The sequence below is a fragment of the Eleginops maclovinus genome, chromosome 19 (genome assembly GCF_036324505.1).
Source record: "Eleginops maclovinus isolate JMC-PN-2008 ecotype Puerto Natales chromosome 19, JC_Emac_rtc_rv5, whole genome shotgun sequence".
Taxonomy (NCBI): Eukaryota; Metazoa; Chordata; class Actinopteri; order Perciformes; family Eleginopidae; genus Eleginops; species Eleginops maclovinus.
Window position 1 is genome coordinate 14752213 of NC_086367.1, and position 17728 is coordinate 14769940.

Sequence of the window (17728 nt, forward strand, 5' to 3'; positions counted from 1 at the left end):
TTGAGCACTTGAAAGGTGGCCCTGGCTAAAAACATATAAATGTATTATTTTGTAAGGTCGGTCGGTTTTCTCTGAAGGAACAGAGCCAGGTAGGTATTGCTTTGGTGAGCTTAACCTTTACCTTGTAATGCTTTCTTTCCTTGCTCCAGTGAATGCTCCAGATTGTAAAGGGTCAGTGCCTTTATCTTCACTACATAGACTATTGTGCAGCTGAGAAACCAAGGCACTATAAAATAAAGCGCTTCACACACTGCAGATCAACAAAGAGACAGGTCCTAATGTTTTTCGACATGATACTCTATAGCCGGGTCAGAGTGAGGAAACACAACAAAAAGAGCAAAGAAAAGCTTATTTGATGGTTCAAGGGAGGACAATTTGATGTTGCAACCTTCTCAGACTCTCTTGGTGGGAGAGCGTGTGTTTACCCTGTGTCACTGCATGGCTGTAATCCAGATGCAATCAGTGTACCGCAACAAATACTCACCATCATCGCTTTGTTTTCTCGACAGCTCATGCCTACTGCTGTGAGCCACCACTTCCTCTGGAACATTATCCAAGTCACTGGTCTGCAGAAAGAAAAGATAAAACTGAATAGAGAGATATAATAGCCGATAAATATAGAATTTCTGAGTAGAAAACTAGCTTAAAATGCATCCACTTTCACATTCTAACCAGCTATCTGCGAGAAAACTGTTTTGTAGCAGACATGCTGTTTCTTAGTCCACATTTGGAAACTATTATCATAACCCCTGTGGAGATCACATTGTCTCTGTGAGCCTGCACCGCCACACACACACACATAACAGCTGCAGCAGACAGGACAGGATGGCCAACAGCTTTCAGATGTCATCTTACGTACCCAGACATTTAAGCTTACACTAAAAAGTGATAAGCAAGGAAAAACAGAGTTCCTTGTGTATTACACAGAGATGAGAGGAGGCTGGAGAGTGTAGCCGTGCTGTACAATCATCCAGTCCATCTTCATAGCTGTGACATGAGCACCCACAACTCCCTTCATCAGTGCCTGGACCAGAATGCCTTTATTGGTAGTGTTTACAGCACTGCAATGGCACTATCTATGCAGACAATCAGTGAAAGTATGTCTGTCGCAGTGAAATACAAATATATAGTACAATACATCACATTTACTGAACTGTATGTACATTAGATTTATCTTTAATAAAAATAGAAGTCTTGTGTATTGTTTGTTTGATCGGGGTTGATACGGTAAAAAAAATACACTAGCGGACATGGTAATGATCTTCCTTCTTACTGAGTTTCTTTGTGGAGACTCTGAGCCACTGGCCCTCTTGGCTTTTTGTGCCAGCGACGTGCCAAACCTCAAGGCCTCGTACACAGGGTCAACTTTGTTTCCACAAGCTGTAGAAAATAATGAAGACAACATTAGAGCTAATGGCAAACAAACGTTAAGCTTTCTGATCAGCCACGAGGTTTAGACTGAAAAAACTGAAACATTGACTTTAATAAATGAATTGTCAGCAAATTTCACATAAATTTATTAGGTTAGTCGGAACCAAACATATTAAGTTAAGGTTAGTTTATTTATAAAGCACATATCATCACTTTGAACTAACCTAGTATAGATATGTGACATTTGTTGACATAATACATGTATTTAAAGTCTTCATTTTCCATTTTTTTCCGTGAGATTTTAAACAGCAAATGGCTCCAAAAGAGTGGGAAACGTTTTTTGCTTCACAGCATGAGAAATTATTATGCAGATTTAAGCTGCTCACCAATGGGCATGACTTCTTTGATGCAGCCATACTGTTCCTGGATCAGTAATGGAGAGCTGTAGTACCGCCGAAAGCCTTTTGGCTGAAACACAGAAAGGGAAAAAAGAGAGGGACAGGCGACAGACATTACGAGACAAATCAATATGCAGCACCGCAGGCAGCTCAGCGGCCTGACACTGAAATACTGCACATAACTCTGCTGTCGTTTGTGAGAACATCTGACGGATAAAGCTCTGCCGCACTGAAAGTCAGCCGTCACTGTAGAGATGGGTCAAAGCAACTGTATTTCACACTGAAGACTGAGAGACAATCAATGAATTTCACTTTAAGGGAATTTCATGAGGATCACTGCTGATGTTTTAGATTGTTCTCTCTTTGAATATTGTTATGTTTTCTTCCCGTTTTGTAAAGCACTTTGGGCTGCTTTGTGCATGAAAGGTGAAATACAAATAAAGTTTTGTGTTATTATTAAAGGCTAAAATATAATTTTGAAGAAATACAAATATAAATTAACAACTTGATGCAAGTCATTAAATAATGACGAGCTAATCCACAGCAATTTATAATAACTAATTCATTTCTATATCCAAATTGGTTTAGGATCAGGTAACATTTGTGTGTAGGTTACTGAAATAATAATGTATTGAGTTATTGCGTAAAGAACTATTAGAAGAGAATATTTTAAAAGGTAAAACCGTTAATCGACACCTACAGAATTGTTGGGAAATGTGTGTTTTACTTGTATATATAGAATTGAAAATGCAAGACAATGTGTCATACGGTATGTCAGGTGGTCCACTGAAATGAACCTGACAAAAAAAAACCGATGGTCATTAATTTATCCTCCTCTAATCTCCAAAGGCACTCAAACATTTATCATTTATATATCCATTATCCATCCAATCCATAAATCCCATCAGTTTGGAATCCTTCGTAGGTAAAGAAGAAAGACGATGGAAATGTTCTCTGGGTAATGATTAATGTATATACCTATGTTCAGGTTTTCTTTTTTTATCCTTGTGATTTCTGAAAGTATTCCCAGATACATTTTCATCCCTCTGTTCTCGAGTGGACGTGAGCATTAGTGTTGGACACCTACATCTCACAGGACTGCTTTTTTTTTTTGTTTGTTTACATTTTATGTATTCAAGTGGCAGGTGGTAATATATTCATTGCTAATCAGTTGTCATGAATTCTTCTTTTGACACTTCTGATGTGAAAAACATGATCCAACCTGTTCAAGCCGATGAGATGTTGATTTTAACATGGCAAACTCTTTTAGGATTCTGGGGAAATCTTGAAATAGTCATACTGTAGATGCCTTTCTTATTAGAAAAGGAAATCTCTATGCTTAACCATAAAAACAGGGAGATTATGAGTTTGACGTTAATAACGCCGAAGCTGAAGGTGAAGTTCAGTAGTCTTGCGCTACCAAATTGTTGACACACAAAGGCTGCCTGTAAAACTCCATTTATTATGAATTAATTGTGACTGTATCAGTAAGAAACACCATGAAGACACAGTGATAACATTAGTTTGAAAAGATTCAGAGCATGAGGTAACTTGACTTCTATGCTAAATTATTCTCAAGCCAAGGGAAACAAGCATGGCTGAAGAAGTATCCAAGTTTAGAATAAGTCGAATTTAGAGTCGCGCTCCACTGGGAAAACTGCCTTTTTTATGCTTGATCTCTCAACCTCATTTTCCACTCCTGAGAGTCGATCATATCTAAATGCCTCATCCCTTAAGCATCTAGTGGAAAGTAATCACAACAGGAAGGGAGAAAGACTGCCTGTACTGTGACTATTTCCTCTATATAATGTCCACATGACGTACTTTATTCTTGCTGTTTGACACAAACTTAACTTTTTCCAAATGTTCTCAAATGATTCCAGTTAAATTGTTGGGAAGGGATTAGCCAAATACTGTGGGGAACAAAGTAAGAAAGGTATGAAATCACATTTAATTTGATCTGACAGTGTTACACTCCCTTTCTTCTTGGTGTGGGATGAGTGCGGATGACTAAAGAGTCCCAGTCCACTCCTGACTGCCAGTTTGCTCCACGGCAATAGAAGTGAAAGCAATGACTGTTTTTTTTTGTGTTGGCTTATACTGGTGTAACTGAGTCCTCCCCAGTAAAAACGCCCTAACGGACCAACTCCAAAACCAAATGTTCTTGCCATAATGCAGGTTCACAGATGACGCTGAACAATGATTGATCACATTAGAGCTCTCAATCACTCATGTAATTACCTAAAAATTAGGAGAGGCCAAAAGAAAGAGTGTTGCTCAGAGGGAGAACAATATAAAATGATAATAACTAGGATGGTATGAGTATGTGGTTTTACAGTTGTGAGCTTATTACAGTACAGGGTCAATGCCTCGGACTTGTGATGTAACAACACTAGAAAGCTGACGTATCGACTGTACCCACTATTAAATAAACAATTTCATGATGAAGTTTTGCCCTAGTTCTTTATGTCAACAAGTAAGCACATTTAAGTTCAACCTATAAGCTCTATCTTAACACGTTGCCCCTGTTTTGGCCCCCATTTATTGCTCATTTGTCAGGGTTGGGGAAACAGGACCCAAGTGCAGTAAATCAAGGGGAAGCAGGTAAGGGTCAAAAACAAAAAGCGAGCTTTATTCAAAAGCTGTTGATGACAACACGAATCAAGGGGAACACAGGACATGAAAAACACTTAGCTTCAGGCATGAAGGGCAACAGGAACAGGCAGGTAACATGGACAAGATCAGGGAAGAAATGACGGCGACCGAACAACAGACAAAAGAGAAACGGGGACTAAATACACAAGGGTAATCACAAGACAAGAGACAGCAGGAAGGGGGAGGAGAAACACAGGGGCAACAGGTGAACACAATGCAATCAGGCACAGGAGGGAAACACAGACAGGAAGTGAAGCTTAACAACAAACAAGAGGGGAAAACATTTCAAAATAAAACACACAACACAAGGACATGACAGATATGAAACAAGGATCATGACATCATTAACAGAGAAATTCATATGAAACAACACAGGGAAGTCAGTTGCTGAAATTATAACAGCACAGATGCATTTCATTTGATAACATTGCACAAGAAGTGATCGATGTAAAGCTTTTCTCTTATCAGCCTTTCAAAAACAAGAACAAGAAAGTATGCTTCAAACCAGCCAGCTGATCACTGACAAATACCGACAACTTCCCCATTGTTGGATATTGATTTTTTGACCCTTTTTTTGTTATCTCATTGTGTCTTATAGAAATATAAAGGCTCAAGTTGAATGATAAATGAAGTGATAAATATTCCAAATATATTTGTACATTTCATTTTACGACCAAAGCTTGAGTTAAAAAGGAAATCAAGGCAAAGGTGAAAGTGTGAAAAGCCGGACACATCATTAAACTGTTACGTGTGACTTCAATAGTTGTTATAAAACTGCTTTTGGGTGATTGATCCTGTTTCAATAGTTTAAAGCTGGCAGCAGCATGGCAGAACTTAACAGACGTCAGCATTTATTTTGCTTCGTTGATATTATCTAAGACTCAGTGTGATGATATAACGATGATCAACGAAGAGGATGGACAGTGGTCACAGATGTACCAGCAAGCTCACACATAAAGTGTGATTTCTGAATAAGCACATTCTGGTGGGAAAGAGACATACAGCCAATTCTAATATGTCTGTTATGGTTTCTGTCAAAATGACATCAGTAATTAAAAGCTCAGAGTCTCACAAACTGTGGACAGTAAAGTGGCAAATGTACCTTGTAACCTGGTGTCTTTTAATATTCTGCGTCATGCATCTCACCAGTTTGCCCATGCAGCGCTGCTGTCCCACTCCGTTCTCACACTTGTGGTGGAGGCTCATCTTGCAGGCTTTGCAGCGGAGGCCGTGCTTTGCTGTGTTTCCTGCCAGGAACACCACATGCTTGGCTGTTGTACCTGATGCACACACAAAAAGGTAACAGGTTAACACAGGACCTGTCAGGAGCTGGACTCGAAAAGGGTTCCTAAGTGAACAGTAAATCACACACAGAAAGGCAGAGGCAATGGAAAATGTGGTTCAGAAGTCCTTCACATTCATTTCTTCATTGTCACACTTGTTGCAAGCTTAGAATTTCTGGAGCCTTTCCCAGGATCCACTGGGAAAAACCAGCGTAGTGGCTTGTGGAATATTTTAGCGTTGATAAATTCAGAAAACGTGACACATGATGTGTACTTTTTTGCAAAACCATTTTTAACTAAACAGACTGAGACTGAACCAGTGGCATCTGTCCCATGAGAACCCTTTTTAAATTGCTGCCCGTGTGCAGTTTTACCCCCTCTTCTTAATACCTGACTCACAGTCGCTGGAATAAATGACGAATAATCTGACTTTTTTGTGAACCAAAGTTACGCAACATTGCAACTATTAAATGTTTGTGTGTGGTGTGTGTGTGTGTGTGTGTGTGTGTGTGTGTGTGTGTGTGTGTGTGTGTGTGTGTGTGTGTGTGTGTGTGTGTGTGTGTGTGTGTGTGTGTGTGTGTGTGTGTGTGTGTGTGTGTGTGTGTGTGTGTGAATGAGTAACACATTAATATGCAGAGGGATAAAGAAACAAAAATGAGAAAGATAGTCATGTTCAGGGTTGAGATGTGAGATGTAAAGGGGAAGACAGAATAAAGTAAATCACGTGGCAACATCAAAGTTGTCTATAACAGGATCACTGGGCTCGGGCTCTGTCATCGTGTGTGTTTGTAACACAGAACGAATTACAACAATAAAGAAAGAGCTGCATGCAGTAGCAGGTATGTGTAAGTGCAGTAAGTTGGCATGTTTGAGGAGTGAAAGGGAAGTGCAATGTCACTGTTCATTTCACAGATTTAATTGAAATACGTTTGTCACCAGATTTGACAGACTACTTGTTAAAAGGTCTTGGCAGATTAAATGACACATAAGCTAACTGAAGGATTTTCCATGTTTTGACCATGAAGCATCGCAGACTCTATTCCTGCTCAGGGCCATTAAAATAATTAATGATAATTGGGGTTGACTGTAAAAAAATAAATAATCATATATCATTTCATAATCTAAAGCAGGGGTGTCCAAACTTATTTCATCGAGGGCCAAATACAGAAAAATAGACGAAGGGCTCGGCCCCTCACTAGAGGTAAGGTATATTACCTCCTAAGTTCAGTTATGAGTGATCAATCGATCAAATGTAGGTAAATGATACTTTAAAATGCTTTAAGAAAAAAACAGCGTACATCACATCTCTCCGTATTTTGTTGGCAGCTCATTCCTTAAAACAGAAGCTTCAGATCGCTTATAGTAAGAGAAAATATGAAGGGTATATTTAAGCTTGTTATGAAAATAAGTTATTGGACTTTTTATGTTTGGGAAAAGTTGGCTTATGAACACATGAATATTACTGTATAACATATTTAAACATATATATTTAAGAAGCACAATAAAAGACAAGCTCAAGGTTCCTCTGTGGGCCATTTTTCATTATACTTTTTGAATTTGCCGCAGGCCACATTTGGCCCCGGGCCATAGTTTGGACACCCCAGATCTAAAGTATCCAGGTTTACGACCTCATAAACATTTGTAATTAAATCGTACATCCCTACAAAATGATAAAAGGAGAGAGGGGTCAATGAAAAACCTAATCATCTCTAACTTATTTATATTTATGTTACATATTATATGACAAAAAAAACACCACTTGTTGCCAGCAGTTTATCATTTGATGGTCGTTTCACATTGGCAAGAGTGGATAGTGTTACAGTACTGAGAGTCCCAGTGCTGCTATTAGTTACAGTCCGGCAGCTATGCACCTCCAGCTCTTTATTGAACCATCAATGAGCACAAGCCCTGGTCTGGTACACTGTCTGTATGCATGTGTAACAAATGATGTACATGACAAGGATTCATTGATTTCATTCAGTGTCTGTGAGAGTGCAGGGAGAATATATGTTTCATTACTGAAAGGTTGTCCACTCTGTCCATCATGTGATGTGCATAAATGAGCACTGAAGCAATGCAATACTTCAGCATTTCAGTGCAGTTTATCCTCAAAATTGGAACATATTCAGTCTGACGAGCAGGGTTAAGAGGGTCATTGAGCAAGAACACTGTTATATGGAGCCAAGCAGTAAACACAACAAACCATCCAGGCAACCTAAGGTACAAAGACCCTTGAGTAGTTTACTGAGCCAACACGGAGGAAAATAAATCTCTGCTTTCTCTACATGTGCTGTAATGTGAACTGGTGTCTCAGCTAGTATCTGGAGCTGGGCAGCAGTGACAAGATCACAGTAATGGATGGAAAACCCTTATCTGTATTCCACAGTTAAAGCTCTGGTGTCGCTTGGGTGAGCCTTCCTGCTGCAGAGCTGCCGGAGTTAGTTAACCTGAGACAAAAACCGTGAGAAATGTGATCCCGGTCCGAACGTCTCATCGGTTAGCTGTAAATCACTACAACAACAAAACAAAAACAGTAGCAGCAATGAATACAACCTGCACCAATTTTCAGGTCACGCCATTAAAGGTCAAGAGATGCTGTTTAATGAACACTTCTTTCTCCCTCAGGTCAGAAAACATTTTCTCTATATCATCTTCAGGAGACCCTGAATTAACTTCCGACCCGTCTTTCCGAATGCTCAGGGACAGAAGGCAAATCTGACAAGGAGTTGACTGGTTTGTTTCGGCTGACTCGTTCCAACATGGAGCAATAATGAGACGCCTGCATGTTAACTCGTAACAGCTAATAAGGTAACAAACCACACAAGTTGCTGACATTGTCCACTTCCTTCAGTAATGACTGGGAAATGACGTAACTTTGTTTGTGTGTGTGTTTAGTTACTTTTTCCTCCAGGCGGAGAGAGAGGGTCCTTAAAGCAGTGCAGCTGCCGAGAAAAAGAGTCACAGTGCTGCTCTCTCTGGTATTTGGTTTTACTTGGCTAGTCTGCTTTTAAAGCCCATACTTCATTTATGCTGCAGAGGTCCTGCCAGATTTTACATACCGTCTTCATCTTGTTTCTTATTTTCTTCCCACAGTCTTTCTCCCCCTGAATTTCCCACTCTTCCTCCCCACACCGTCTCTCACAATGCACACTCTCCTTACAATAGCCTCACATTGATCTATTAAGCCACTGTTGGTACTTCACGCCTCCTGATTTCCTGCAAATAACCTTCATCGTGACAACAGCTCCTCCACCTCCTGTGCTCCATAAGCTCTGAGAAAACACTGACCCGGGCAGCTTTCTTTGGTTTATTTGCCGATTTTAATTAGTTTCTCAAACAGTCATTCGATTGTTTCAACACTGAAACTATTTCCTCATCTTCAAACTAACCGGCCTAAAATGCTGAATACTAGCACACACCTCTTACACAGCACATGCGTGTGTGTCTTATATGCGTTAATGCAGGGAGAACTAGTAAAGCCTCACTTACTTACTAGCCAACCTCGATCACTTACAACAGACTCATTTCTGTCATCTCATGGATTTCCTAGAAAAGATTTATGCACATTATTCAAGTGAGATTACTCTGTCCTTCATGATGAATATCATCCTGTCTCATTAATTAATCCAGGAATTTAGATGCCTTGGTTTGAGGCATTTAAGGCCGCTTGTAAGTACATTACTGCCTAACCCCTAAAAGTGTATGCAGTATCAGTAATTCCTGACTGACAGGTGCATTCTTCGTACTACTATCTTAAAAATATCTAGATCTATCTAGAGATTTAGAAAAGGCTAAATGTATATGCACAGAGTTCTGGTATTAATAGCCCATAAAAGGAATACTATGAACTGGGTTAAACCCCATCCCACTACCTTGGACCAATGGACACAAAGACTTAAGGTTGAAAACTGTATGGAAAATGTAACAGTGAAACTACAAATCAAGATTGAATAGTATTTAGAGAAATGGTCCCCTTTTATAAAGTATTTAGCAAAGTGAACATATTGTAAACAACTAATTGGAACCCCTGTACGCTATATTGTATTCCTTGATTATGTTTTATATATATATATATATATTTAACTGTAACTGTACCATGTTGTGTGAGAATCACTGTCAAGGATCTTGTTTTAATAAATGTTCAAAGAAATATCCTAAATGTCCCTCTGCGTATCACTCTCAGGCAGTATGTACTTTTAGACAAAACTAAGTCTACTGCACAAGAATTGTTTAACCAGCTCTTTGTTATATTTGTTATATGAGTTTGTAACCTTGAATCTATAAATAAATATATTTTTCATGGTGTCCCAGTAAGTTATTTGTTTACACTCCATCAGGCCCAAGCAACAAACCCATTCACTCATATAGACGTTTATTTATTCAACTATTCTCTGCAAGGATCCGCAATCAATATCTCAGCATAAGGCTGGACTCGATCAGAGCAGATTTATACACCAGCAAACCAGACTCATTGTGAGCATAAAAACAAGACACCAGCTTTCATGGACAAAGAATGCACACTGCACATTGCATTCAACCCGTGTAATGACTAAGAAAACAACATTGGGTTGGACAAAAAAATAGTGAGAGTTGACTTGGAATAAATACAGGAAGAAGCGGAAACTATATTAAGCCTTTGGACACAAGTAATCCAATATGTAGTACTGTAAGCCTACATTAAGTAGGATAAGACATTTTGTTTATTTAAAAATCTACAAGGAACTGAAATTTGGTATTTACAGCTCTGGAAGAATTAAGAGACCACTCCAAACGTTTCTTAAATCTCAATCTCTACATGTATGGCAGCTATTCCAGCGTCTGTTGAATCCCAACACGGAGAAATGTTATCAGTAGTTATAGAATACAATAGAATATATATATAGAATGTAGAAGTTGTACTGTTAGATACTTGTCTTCTCCATTTCAGATTTCTGAACAATCTTGACCATTTTGGAGCTTTATTCCTAATCATATCACATAAAACCTTTGGACACATATGGGTTTAAGTCTCTGCCCAACCACAAAGGTGTTTTCACTAAACCTGGCTGATTAGCCTAGAGTTTAGTGTAGCTGCGCTTAACTCTATAAGCTAATAATAAAGAAACATCCCGCCCCTTACAGGTGTAACCAATCTAACAGGAGGATGAGAAGGAGATTTCAATCAAGCACAAGATCTAATCAGGCAAAAGTGTAAACACCTGTGTGATGAACTGTGGGAGTATAGTGGCTTTACCTCTCTTCTTTTAACTGGTTTTGAGTACATTTCTTCAGAGACACTGACAGTGATGTTCCTCTTAATTATAACAAGATAATCACTATAAATGATTTATTTTCCTAATGTTGAATGGCAATTGTTCAACTGAACACAATGTATGAGCTAGTGTGACTACAAAGGGGTTTCAAAACAAAGATGAACGCCTACCATAGACATGTTAATATGTTTTTGCGATATTAAGAATGTTCTAATCTAGCTTGGCTCCTTTTCGTCTGGTAAACCTAATAAATGAGTCACTGACACTATAATATGATTCAGCCATTTGTATTATGGATGACACGTTTAATTTGCACAGGCTTTTATATAATAAAGGATCCTCCTTGAGGAAAAAAGGTGGGTGTTTAATATTCCCTAGGCTATCTTTTGCTATTAGCATACTGCTATTACTCTACATATGTGGCTGTATATAGGGTGTATAATACATATTGAAACAGTAACATTGATGAATATCAAACCTTGAGTTAAAATAAGTGTTCATTTGATTTAATCCATTTGACTATCAAAATGTCCTCTCCATATCCAATGATATACTATATTATTGAAGTTTATCGTGGTGAATATGTACAGTTCTTTGGGGTTTTTATCAAATCTATTATACTGGCAAATGCACAAAGTAAAAAGAGCAGGTGTCCCTGTATGAAGGCTCAGTTGCTGTGCCCTTTGTCCCCTCTCTTGTCTATCTGTACTACCTTTTCAATGGAAAAAATACATCAAAATACTTTAAAATATATTCCTATATTTATATTTAGTTGGCTGTACATTAATATTCATTGAATTACAAGAAACATTACACTTCATGGAACCTTATTCACATCTATTGATAATTATAAAACCCTTATACTTTCTCAACTCCATAAACTTTCTGTTGAATGGCCAGGATTAGGATTTATTAATCACATTTCTCTTGTAATTGTACAGTTTAAGTACCTTATACCAAAACTATTTGTCTCTGTCTCCACCTTTTGACTCTGGATGTCAAGAGTTGGACCATGACAGCACAATTGTAGCTCATTACGCCCATGGACACACACGATACTATGTTTGAATTAAATATGACAAATGAAGAAGAAAGCAGCATCTTCCTTCATGATTGGACCAGAGGGATCAGCACCTTTCACAGGACCAGGCTGGCCTTACATCATACCTTCACTATCATTATCCATTCAAGGCTTCGGTCACTGGAAATGCCACACAGGCAACATCACTTTAGTCTGACAAAAAACTAGAGCCTTTCAACTATGCAACGAAAAGCAAAGACTGTTGGCAAACTGATACAGTGATATATATCCATGTTTTAAACATACCCACATTGTTACTAGTCTGATGTCTTTTATCTGCGGTGGCTATCAGAGGCTAGTTGGGCAGATGGTTCGGGCAGCAACTTTCATTATCAATCTGATGCCCTGAGACACAAAGTCCTAGTGGTCCCTCAGTAACGATACATAACAAGGAGGGGGGCAGCCAGAGAAACCAGAACATCTGGCGAGAGACGAACAGGTAGAGCAGCTGGCTATCTGACACCTCAGCCGACAGATGGAGGAACCTGGCTCGGTGTGCGAAAAAGAAAAGGAGGGAGACACTATGCTCAAATGTCTGTTTGTCAAGATGGATGGTAGTATCAAGTGCCTTATAGGCTTCTGTGTTCATAGAAAAATGTTGTGATGATGAAAAAAAACAAGGGTGGGAAGGGTTTAGGAGAATATAACCTCTGTATCCAAACCATATGTATATATGAATGCAAATGTATTACTCTCTATTTCGATTCTGATGACAGAACAGTTTTGTTTATAACTTCATCAGCTTATCTGATGAAGGTCTCATTATGAAAAGGTTAGTCTCAATGCTTTGATTGCAAAGTTCATCTGATGATGTGCAGGATTTTTTTTCTCCTACAATCTTTGCTTGATACTCTGCTTCCACTAATGAAGGAGGGAGGCTGTGGAACCATACCTACGATCATGTGGTTGCAGACATCACAGAACGTGGGTTTCTTGAAGATGTGCTCCATGAAGCAGTGTCCTGCCGAGTCTACCTGCAGCGGGTTGCGTGTCTGGGAGCGCGACGTGGGAGGAGGAGCGGAGGGGATGGCTGGAGGGACGGGCGGGATGGGCAGGTTGGTGGTGTGCGGCGGGGCCATGTTGCAGAGATGACCCGTGCTGCTGCTCACGTCTGAGAGCAGCTCCATCTTGTTGTCGTTGCTGTTTCTGAAGAAGTTGTCTGCACTCTTGCTGCGCATGGTCTTGGTCTTGAAGGATAAGGAGCGCTTCAGTCTCTGGAGCTGAAAAAGAAAGGAATAGTTCAATACAAATGGAGCGAGGAAAAGAAAAAGACAGAAAATAAATGAGGAGAGAGAAGAATTCAGCAGAACTGAGTGAAGAAAATCAATTTCTATAATAACCCTAATAAATTACAAATTGAGACTGAAACCTCCAGGCACATTTCTCAGTGTCCGATGGCCGATAAAAGACTATTGCGAGGGGCAACTTATCATTTGTAAGTGGAAAACCTTCAATGTTTCTTACATGGAAGGTAATGTGATTTCCTGCTGAGAGCAATGCATCACTTCAACACTTTTTCTCACACACTGTGCTTTCATATCTGGCAGCAGTCTTCATTAATCTCCTTAGGCCACTTTATGACAGTAATGCAATTCATAACACTCCTCACTGACAACTTCTCATTTAACCTCCCAGTGAGTTCTTCCTCCTCTGTGAAACCCATTTAATTCTGGGTTCAAACATGCAATAAAGAATCTTTAAGCACCTCTAATGAGATTTTATGGTTAGGATTTCTGGATGGTGTGCCGCATCAAGTCTCTTATTGCAGAAAAATATTATTATTTAAGTGCATCATACCCTAGCACACATTACAGGCCTAAATGTATAACTGCAAACAGGTGAAGGTTTGCTGTTTGTACTGTGTGCAGAAAGGTTAACCCAAATGTTTTAGCTATTATCATTAGCTTTGCACACACAGACAGTTAATATCAACTGATCTGGGTCGAGATACTCATATGTTATCTCAGACCTTAACTACAATACAATTCATTGAAAAATGCCATTGTTGTTGCAGTATTTTTGACTCACAACCTGAACAAATAGTTAACTTTAGAGAGCTTCCCACTGCAGCTTTGTAAGGGTGAAGATCAATAATTCAACGGGTCAGGAAACAATCAATTTAGAGCCTTTCTCTACCATTACCGCCCACACAGGAATGCACATCAGACATACAGCACGCACACTGTAACCTCTCACTAACATGGCTTTGACTCACCCTGAAAAGAAAAACTGTGGTTAGCAGACATTCAGTTAGTTATAGTTGACTAAATCAGATTGTTCATCACTTATTTTTAGGTGGGAATTCTGCATATATTGTAGTTTTTTAGTGAAGATGTGATGGAAATGATACTACATGTTCCTGACATGAAGATGTAATAAATAAAATCTCTCTAAATCAGTAAAGTCAACATGCATCAAGGAGCTCATGCTGTGATTGATGTCATCAAGAGCTGTGATTTATCAAAAAGACGGAAGGGTTAATAAGGGCTGGAATGGGTTATGAAAAATAATATATATAAATGTTTTGAATAATGCATATCCATTTTAAAGCATATACAAATCCAGTTATGGCTTAAGATCATTAAGATAATGTTACATAAAGTCACTAACTGATGATGCCTATAAACAAAGAATGCCGAACAGAAAAAGTTGTAACGCAAAACAACTTTTATCTTTATGCACATGCAGGTATGATGGACTAAAATCAGCAGATAGCTAAATTTACACAAGAGTGGAGGCTCACCTTGCGCTTCTGATGTTCAGGCCTCACAGTATTCTTTAAGGAGGAATAAAAACACAAACAGAGCTTCACTTAAAAAGGTAGAAAACTTTTTCAGCCTATTCTGGAACTCGTTCTACTTGTACTGCATGTAAGGAAGATTCAACATTTGCTTTTATCCTTGTTGTTTGTTTTTCCGATGTTCTACGACCATTGGATTTTGGAAGAAGTTTTATGGTTTGGCAGAGGCTTTATGTGCGATGTCAGCCAGGAAGAAGAACTCTTTTAAAATGGGACCAGCTGCGCCAAAAAAAAAAGAGCTCACATGCACACGCTTTAAGAGACACAAGAGTCAAAGAGGAAAGCATGTCTATGATTCCGATCACCACCAAAAAACAGTTTCCCTTCACAAACTGAACATAATAAAAGAGACTTATACATCCCATCGGTCCCGTGCAGGCATTTTGGGGACAGCAGAGGGGAGCTGATAGCCATCCACCAACATGATGACTAGTCCAATATTAAATGCTATTTGTAGTAGTCTGGGCAACATGTGACCCACATAGATGGCAAAATGCCAGAGGCAGCTGTGGATCTCTATCACTCAGCCACAGGAAGAAGGAACAAACCCAAATGACTCTTACTGTGTACATAATAATTCTGCATCACCATATTGCTTCTTTTACCACAGCACAATGAACCTATTTTTAGGCTGACATGGGGCTTTAAATAGCCTTACCATGATCAATTATTTAGCAACAATGAATGTTAATACTATGAATCCCATTTAGTTACAGGTTATAGACTCTAAACTGGGGAGAAACTCTATTTCTATAAGCCTGTGTATAGTGAGTTTGTAAAGTGATTTAATATAGACATAAAGGTTTTTTGTTATTGTACAACCTCATGGTCTTATTTGAATGGTGTTGTAACACCCTGAGCAGTTTTGTTTAACTAACAGTGGGTCTGTGGTGACTCTTCGTGACACTTTAAATGTGATTGCTGTCCTATTTGTGCAGCTGCTGATTATTTTGGAGTCATCGGTATGGTATCCTCTTTAAAGTTAATTAGTTTAGGCTGTTGAATGTGTTTTAAAAGGCAGGTCAGTCTGCGAGTTAGTGGTAAAAAGTGACATGCGCTGAGGTGTATGTAAGCTGCCTCTTGAGTCCGTTTTATTGTCCTGTTGAAAGAAGTTTGTTTGCTCTGCTCTATTAATAAGACTTGGACCGATGCGTGTCCCTCAGTATATCTGTCTATCCCGGGGGATGGTGGTAATAGTATATAAGAACAAAAATGAATTCAAACCTACCTTGGTTTCCTGCTGGCTGGAGTCCGTCATCGGGGATTTCGGTGTCTCATTCTGGTCCTGTTCAACCTCGTTGCCCCCACTTTCGTCCTGAATCATGTTGGCCGGTGGAATCATCCTCTCTTTCTGGGATCTCTGAAAAAACTGTTGATCTGCAGAGTTTGTTTCCTCCCCAAACTGTTTACGTCGTTTCCACACCACTACAGTCACAGTGACACTGGGATACGAGGAAGAAAATCATCCGGACCCAATGCTGCTGCTGCTGTTAAAGGGGGATCCTAGATTCATCCGCCGGCAGGAAAAGATCAGAAAGACGTGACGAGGAGCTTGGAAAAAAAGGAGTTTCCAAAACAAAAGTTAAGACTTAGTCCAGGTAAAGCTTTGAAAGTGTCCCTGTCCTATTAAAAGCTCTAGCGTTTGTGGTGTCGTCCAGCGTAATGTTTCCGAGACATCTCCAAGTGTGTCCACGCTGCGCGGAACGCACTGCCTTTACTCAGAGGGGCGGAGAGCGAGTAGAGGGAGGGAAGGATCAGGAAGGACGAGAGGAATTATACAAGGATTGTATCCTGCCAAAATGTAGACGGAAAAAACACTCAGAAAAAAAGGAAAACAACCATATGGTCAAATTGAATCACTGCAAAATAAATAAAAAAATAATGAACAGGGTAGCTTCATTGTTTCACGCGTTTCAAGGGCAAATCCACTGATATGGACATGGATGTTACAGAGAAAAATGATAGTGCTTTGAAAGTGCAAGGGATTCTCACTTCACCGAAGTATAAAAAACGACAAAAGCTTCGTTTCCCCCCAATTATACTAAGCGGTAAAAGGAATGACTAAATCTGTTGTAAAAGTAAGTAAAAAAGCTATTGGTGATTCTTTGTCTCGTGTTAGCAATGAGCATACAATTTCAAATATGATCTTACTTTGCCAAGGAACTTTTGACTTCCCAACATTTTAGTTTGTTAAGTCTTACTTTTCCTGTCAGGGCGTTGCATTCCTTTATGTGTGGTTCTTTTTGTTGATTCAACAACTATGTACGTCTGGATGCATTTGGTAAAGAGAACATGAGTAATAGATCCTAGTGTGGCCTTAAAATTAAAGAACTGTGCCATGTAGGCTACCATATGCTTTAGAAGACTATACCTGAACGCTTGTATCCCTCCAAGTGCATCCAGTGCGCTTTTTGCAAGGTGTCTCTTTGAAATTCACTTTTGTAAAATAACACATTCAAGACTCAGCCAAGACAACAACAACACTGCCATGAACTATTATCACATCAATGAGCCATTCTGTGGGAAGTAAACAACATTATGACACTTAAGCTTCTACACTGAAATATAAGGCGTCTTACCCGCTTCAGATGGGATAGGTGTCAGGCCCACTGTAGTGATACATCACGCTGCCTCCATCCTGGCTCCCCTGTGATGTGATGTCCTTGAAGTTATGGGACGAAAGGAGGCAGGCGCCAGACTGCAGCCTCCTCACTCTGACAGGAATGCAAACACCAACACATCCCAGGTGGTGAGGCTTCATATTCAGCGCACTTTCTGCTGGAGTTTAGAGGGGATTCCTTCCTCAAAAACTCAGCTACATCCTCTGATGATGCTATTTAGTTTTGTGAGGCTAGTAATAATTTTGTCAGATTTCAGTTTGCCAAAAA

General features: G+C 39.4%; 1 protein-coding gene across 3 annotated transcripts in view; it reads right to left on the bottom strand.

Annotated features, from left to right (window-relative positions):
* stac (SH3 and cysteine rich domain) overlaps window positions 1-17472 on the bottom strand; it is a 38931-nt gene extending 21459 nt beyond the window's left edge. Inside the window, exons 1-8 of one of the 3 annotated variants that reach the window (XM_063908272.1) lie at window positions 17420-17472; window positions 16069-16631; window positions 14784-14816; window positions 12933-13260; window positions 5571-5704; window positions 1758-1839; window positions 1274-1380; window positions 485-566 (exon numbers count right to left, since the gene is read on the bottom strand). In XM_063908272.1, coding sequence (XP_063764342.1) covers window positions 485-566; window positions 1274-1380; window positions 1758-1839; window positions 5571-5704; window positions 12933-13260; window positions 14784-14816; window positions 16069-16182 — 880 coding nt within the window. In that variant the 5' untranslated portion in view covers window positions 16183-16631; window positions 17420-17472. The remainder of the gene's footprint in view (window positions 1-484; window positions 567-1273; window positions 1381-1757; window positions 1840-5570; window positions 5705-12932; window positions 13261-14783; window positions 14817-16068; window positions 16632-17419) is intronic. The other 2 variants (XM_063908271.1, XM_063908273.1) reach the window with 2 other exon arrangements.
* Between the last annotated feature and the right edge of the window lie 256 nt (window positions 17473-17728).